Genomic DNA, 6,533 nt, shown 5'->3' on the forward strand with positions numbered 1-6,533 from the left:
GCAACCAGCATCCTGATTCCCGGGTGCATTCGCCTGAATCTGCTGCACCGCAAGGGCCGAGGTTGCGGCTGCGCCAGCCTCGGCACCTTTCTGCTGACCAGCCCGCGGCTGCGCCGTCGCCCGACATCCCACCCATGCCCGCCAGCAATGCGACTGCCTGATCAAGAAGCACGGCATCAAGGCTGTGCCCCTCCACGGCGGCATGATGGGCAGAGGCCTGTTGGGCTGGCGGGTCCAGCGCTGGGCTGAGGAGGTCGCGGCCACAGACTGCCTCGTCATGACGCCAGAAGGCGAGCAATGCGTACCAAGGTTGCCGCTCCGGTCGCTTTGACGCGCCGCCGCGTCGCACGGCATGCCGTGGGCGCAATGCACATGCCCCACTCTCCCTTGCACAGCCTTCCCATCCCGTCTCCTGCCTCCCGGACACAACGAGACGATGCTCACTCCCTGCGTTTTCCCCGGTGCCTGGCATGCGGTTTCCCCACCCTCTTGCTTGCCTGCAGTGCTGCTCCATGCACTTGGTCACAGCTATCTGCAGGTAATCCCTACCACCTGATGGCTGCTGCTGCTGCTGCTGCTGCTGCTGCTGCTGCTGCTGCTGCTGCTGCTGCTGCTGCTGCTGCTGCTGCTGCTGCCGTCGCCGTCGCCGTCGCCGTCGCCGCCATCGCAGCTGCGCTGGCAGAGAGGTGCCAGCGTTCTGCATCAGGCGCCAGCAGCTACGAGCTGCTCACCTGTTTGCAGCTGCTGATGGATCTCATCAGCTCCTGCAGTCATCGTGTGACTCCACACTCTCGCCGCCACTCATACCACAACTGTCGCCATCGCCCCAGCTGGGGGCCGCAGTCCCGTGCCACCAGTGTGCCCCCGACCCAGATGTGTCTCCACACCCACAGCTTCCTTTCCACTTTTGAACGCTTCCTTTACGCTCAATGATCCCCCATCGTCGACCACCCCGCAGGTGTCCCGCCACATCACCCTCATGGTCTTTGACGAGGCCCACCACTGCCGAGGCAACCACCCCTACGCCCAGATCACGCGCCACTTTCTCGGACCGGCCGATCGCAGGCCGCTCGTCCTCGGGCTCACGGCCTCCCCTGAAGAGGGCCTGGACGAGACCCTGGGCTGCCGCCTGGCGACTGCGACCGACAGGGAGAGGTGCTCGCCTGGCTGCCTAGGAGAAACCCTGGCTGCAAACCCGACGTCGCTGCTGCCATCACGTCACTGCTGCCATCCAGGCACCCCTCGCTGCATAGTCCCCCCAAGCATGCACGTGCCCTTACATCAATTGCACCCCCCACCTTGAACAGCGGCCTGCGAACCCCTCACCCCGCATCCGACCCCGCATCCGACCCCGCATCCCACCCCGCATCCCACCCCGCATCCCACCCCGCATCCCACCCCGCATCCCGCTTGCCAGGGTGAATCTGGAGCGCTTGGTGCCCACCCCCACCACGAGCGCTCTCCCCTACAGCGCGTACGACGCCACGGCTGTAGCACAGCTGGAGTCCAGGGTCCTAAAGGGGCTGCTGGCAGGCGCTGCGAGGTGCGCGCGGCGCCGACAGTGCGCCGCCCACCTTGGGGCGGAAGGGGGCCGCAGAGCTGCGCAGCTGCTCGATCCTGCCTGCTCCTGCACAACCGCACACAGAGATCCGTGAATAGAGCGCCAATCTCTCTCTGCCTGTTTGGTCCCCTGCCTTTGCTGTGTTTCCCATGTCCTGCCACTCTTTCCGTCACATTTTGCATGTGAGAGAAAATCACTCCGGCCCCCTGCTTCCATCTCATCATCGCCAAACCCTTATCCGTTGTAGCATGGAGAAGCTGGAGTGGCAGCTGTCAATGCAGGAGGAGCTCATCAGCGCCGGCGAGCTGGAGGGTGGGTTCACATATCCCTTCGTCATGGTTGGCGCACTGCCGCCGCCACCGCCGCCGCTGCGCGTTTGTCGGGACAGTTCCAGCCTTAGGCAGGTTTTAGGAGTATAACATGACGCAGCCGCTGGAAATCATTGTTCGATGGTGTGCATGACGAACATTCTCCAGGCTTCCATGGCAAAAGTAGATTGCAACAACTGGCACACAAGCAAACATACAAGCGTCTCCTGCACTGATCCCGACCAGACCCACTCACTCTCCATCCCAGGCAGCAGCTCGCGCCCCTTCCGGCCCGACGGCCCGCCCCCAGGCGCCGCTGGCGCCGCGGCGGCGGCCAAGAAACAGATCTCGCAGCTGCTCGCGTGCTGCAGGGACGGCGGCCTCTGGTGCGGGCTGGCGGCGGCGCATGTGGACCTGCTGGCGCCTTCTGCAGCGAACGCCTTTGAGTCCGAGGATGAGGGTGTCCGAGGCAGCAGATTTGAGGCGTCCGAGGTTGATGATCTCAGGATGGATGCGATCTTGTACCAGCTGGCGTCCGAAGATGAGCTGGGACCGACGTCAGGGGAGGTCTTGGTAAAGCAGCTCAGGCGAGCAACCCGATGGGACAGGGGGGATGGTGGCTGAATAAGCTATCAGTGGGCCTGCAGCGGCGTGCAGCAGCATGACAGGGTGGGAAATCCGGATCCTGAATGAGGCCGGCCAAGCGCGCCAGGTGCCACAGCCAACTCTTCGGTGAGAAAGTTGATGGCGTTCAAAAAAGGGGTGCTGATCAGACGCAACTGCTTCGACTTCCAGACAACAGGACAGACTGCCGCGTTCACACAAATAATCGCCCGCCGCCTTCCTTTTCGCCCCTTGCAACCACGCAGGGCGGAGCAGTGGCTTGTGGCGGAGCAACTGCGGGACGCGGCGGCCACCTGGGACCACTGTAGCCTCCAGGATAGCCAAATTGCAGCGTGCGCGGCGCCACATGATGACCAACGCGGCGCCGCCGTCGGCGTCATGGGCGGCGGCGGCCCGGTCGAGGGTGGGGGCTGGTACAGCAGCGAGCGGCTGAGCGCCCTGGCGGTGAAGGTGGCGGTGGAGGAGGTGCTCGGCTGGCTGGGGGCGCAGGTGTTTGCCGGCGATGACGTGGCGCTGACGTCATTCATCCAAGGTGAGGAGTGGTGTTGACGCGCTCGGCCGTGCACGCCGACCGCCTTGATGTCCCAGACTTCTTTGTGAGCGCCGGCTGGCTGCTGTTGCCGCTCCCATCCTTGACGCTCTGCGCAATGCGTTTGCTGCTGCGCCGTTCTGGTCAAAGTCCGCCAACCGTCTTGTGCTATAAAAGCCAGACGCGCCCATGATCAGGCGCAACCAGACACCGCCGCCGATCCCATGCTTCTTCAGACGTGCGCGCCACCACTGCTGCCGCCGAGGGCGGCGGCGGACGGAGAAGCGGCGGCTGGCGCCATCTGACAGAGCGGCTGATGAGGCGGCTGGGGCTGCAGGTGCTGGAGGATGCGATACAGCTCGACAGCGGGGTGAGCGACTGCGCACAGCCTCAAAGGCGCTGAGTCAAAAAGCTCATCAAGGCGTATCATTACGATGGCTTGGGTCTTTGACAACTCGCGCCTGCTGCAGCATCCCTTTTATTTTCACTGGCCATCCCCTTTCCCCTTCCCGCCTGCCAGCTCTTCCTACTCATCCTGCTGATCCGGACGCATCCGCCGTCCCACCGCGCCTCTACGCGTGCAGGGCGCGTCGCAAATAGCGGGCGGCCCCGCGGCTGTCCTCTGGGGCGGCCGGGACCCCCCTCTCCTGACCCCCAAGGTCACAACCCTTATGGCCGAGCTCGCGGCCCGCCGCGCCGCCGCCGCCGCCGCCGGCGACGGCTGGGCCTGCATCGTCTTCGTGAAGACGCGCCTGATGGCTCTGGTGCTGGAGCGCCTCGCGCGCAGCCTGCCGCGCTCGCGCGGCGCGCTGCGGGCGCGGGCGTTCCTCGGGCACAACACGACGGGCGGCGCGGAGGACGGCGTCATGAGCGTGCCGGTGAGACGCGAGTGCGATCGTTGGCTGCGGCGCTCCCTGCTTTGTGATGGCGCCGTGCATGGCTTGTCTGTGGCACCCTCACCCTCACAAACGCCAAGAGTATGCTTGGCGCTCATGTAGGCTTGGCACGAGGCCGCTCAAATCGCCTTTCTGCCCAGCATGATGGCAGCGGGCAGCCGTGAGCGCTGGTTCGCACCGCTGTTCCTCCCCGTCGCCCGCCCCACGTACACGCCGGCGGCGGCCCCTAAATTTATCACAGGCCCAGCGGCGCGTGGTCAGCCGGTTTCGCGGCGGCGACCTCAACCTGCTCTTCGCCACGGGCGTCGGGGAGGAGGTGCGCAACACACAGGATGGCAGAGAACCATCGGCGGCTCAGGGGTCGCCGCCTGCGGTCCCTGTGCACCTACCTCCTTGGTCGAGGCCCTTGTCAGGCGGCGCCCGGCGATCGCAAGTTCGCTCTCAGCCAGCTGCAGGACTGCTCGCACTGCACGCCACCCCGCCTGTTGCTGCTGCGCCGGGCCGCCTCCCAAGGGCCCGCCCCAGACGGGGCTCCCGCCACCAGCCAGCATGCGCACGCCACAACAGCACCGCTGACACATGTCTCTTGCATTTCAGGGTATGGACTTTCGTCAGTGCCAGCTGGTGGTGTCGTTCGACCCCCCAGACAACACCCTCAAGTTCATTCAGACCAGGTGGATGGGGTGGGGGTTGGGGTCGGGAGGGGTGGGCGTTGGGGTGGTGTGGGGGTTGAGAGGGGTGGGGGCCGGGGTGAGGGTCCAGATCAGCGCAAGCTGCGCCACACCACCCCAGCCACAGGGCCGACTCTGGATTCAGGGACTGCACGTGCGTGTCATCAAGCCGCGGCAGGGCCGAGGCTGCGCGCTAACAATCATGCTTTGGGGCAGCCTCTCCGATTGGCCCCCATTCGACCAAGCGCTGGCACCTCCATCTAGCCCGCTTGCGGGGCCGTCAGCCTCCCAAAATGCCTGTCATGTCACCCAACAATATATGGCTGACAGCTGCGGCCCAGGCCCTGCCTTGACCCTCATATCTCCCCTGGTCGCCTCAAGAGCTGAGCTGGCGAAACCGCCGCGTCGCCGGCCCGCCTGCCCGCCTCCCCGCCTGCCGAACCGCGCCGCGACAGGGGCCGCGGCCGTGCGCGGGACTCCAATTTTCTGCTTATGCACCCCAGCCCCCCGCCGCGCAAGGCCAAGTCGCCCAGCGAGCGCGAAGCGTGCGCATCGCCCTGCGCTTCCCTGCTCCGCCCCTGTTTTGCTGGGCGGGGGGGGGGGCCCTCTTCAATGGCATGACAACAGCCGAACAATGCGTTGATGCTTAGGATGGGGCAAAGGTGTTTCGTCTGAGCCCCTACCGCAGTGCATGTCGTTTGCCCCGGTCCGGATCCCAAGGAGTCGCGGCTTTGTGCGCACCAACACACGCACAGGCAGGCGGAGCGCGACGCGGCCGCGATGAGGGCGCAGGCGCAGTTGCAGCAGGAGGCAGGGCCGCCCGCCAGCTGGCAGGCCGGCCCGTTGGAGGCATCCGATGATGACGAGGCGGTGCTGCGCATCGAGGGCGGCGCGGTCGTGACGCCGCAGCTGGCGCAGGTGTTCCTGGCGATCTACTGCTCCCGCCTGCCGGGGGTCGACGGGTGCGCCTGCTGGGGCGCTGATGCGGGCGGCGGCGGCGGCACTTGGCGTGCGAGCACTGGCCCGCCTTCCCGCCGGCCCCGCGGAAACTGGATTGGTCAAACTTGCGTTGACCTGCACGTGCCGCAGCTGTTTGAGGGGGCTTCCAAATCCACGAGCCCCTTGGATGTTCAGCAGCAGCCAAACTTCAACCGCAAACTTAACCTACAGCAGTATAAATGGCAGCCTGTCTGTGATGGCGTGTCAATTCAGGGCCCTGTCACTCTCACATGACGCCCGCCTCGTCACCAGGTCGACGATCCTGCAGCCCCTCTACATGACACGCGAAGTCATGTCCGGCCCCCCAGGCGCCCAGAGCTCCCTCGGCTTCCGCAGTACCGTTTGGCTGCCCTCAAACGCCGGCCTGCGCGGCGCGCGCATAGAGGGCCGGCTTGTCTCAAAGGAGACCTATGGGCGGCTCTCCGGGCCCGCCGAAGCCAGGGAGCCACCCAAGCCGCCCAAAAACGACGACGTGCGGAAGCTGGCTAAGAAGCTGGCCGCGCTGGAGGCGCTGAGGGCGCTGCGGGCCGCGGGGCGGGTGGACGAGCACTTGGTTCCGACGTGGCTCGGGCAGGGGCGCGCCGCGCAGCTGGGTGAGCCAACCCTGTGGCACCTGTGCGGTTTGGAGGGAGGGGGGGTAGAGATTAGGCAGGGGAGTCGAAGGCCGAGCGGCGCGGGTAGTAGGCTGTGCTCTGCCTCGAATTTGCCAAGGCCTCCGCGCAGGGCAGCCGGGCGCGGCGTTGCTGTGCTGCCTGGTTGCTTTGGTTGTGGCGCAAAGGCCGTCGGGTGTACGCACAGGCTGCGCCCATGCCTGCCCACCCTCCCGCTGCCCTACTCCCAAAATTGACCATTCCGTCGTTCAAATATTTTCAAACACCTTGCAGAGGCCGAGCCGGTGCCCCCCGCTCTTCAGACTCTTTCCTTCCCGCCGCAGCTCGCGCCCGC

At 65.9% G+C, this 6,533-nt stretch overlaps 2 protein-coding genes across 2 annotated transcripts; one reads left to right on the plus strand and one right to left on the minus strand.

Moving 5' to 3' along the window:
* Positions 1–549: 549 nt before the first annotated feature.
* On the minus strand, positions 550–703 carry MNEG_10099 (hypothetical protein; the record flags this gene model as incomplete). Its single annotated transcript, XM_014041428.1, has 1 exon — positions 550–703. A coding segment is annotated over one exon (154 nt), but the record flags the coding sequence as incomplete, so codon positions are not given.
* A 1,106-nt stretch (positions 704–1,809) lies between these two features.
* On the plus strand, positions 1,810–5,869 carry MNEG_10100 (endoribonuclease Dicer; the record flags this gene model as incomplete). The annotated part of the gene is made up of 10 exons (XM_014041429.1): positions 1,810–1,873; positions 2,180–2,255; positions 2,739–3,025; positions 3,259–3,392; positions 3,607–3,900; positions 4,160–4,234; positions 4,516–4,592; positions 5,045–5,134; positions 5,345–5,551; positions 5,857–5,869. 10 exons carry the CDS (start codon positions 1,810–1,812, stop codon positions 5,867–5,869), a joined length of 1,317 nt encoding a protein of 438 aa, XP_013896883.1.
* Between the last annotated feature and the right edge of the window lie 664 nt (positions 5,870–6,533).

Source organism: Monoraphidium neglectum, assembly GCF_000611645.1.
Source record: "Monoraphidium neglectum strain SAG 48.87 unplaced genomic scaffold scaffold02178, whole genome shotgun sequence".
NCBI lineage: Eukaryota > Viridiplantae > Chlorophyta > Chlorophyceae > Sphaeropleales > Selenastraceae > Monoraphidium > Monoraphidium neglectum.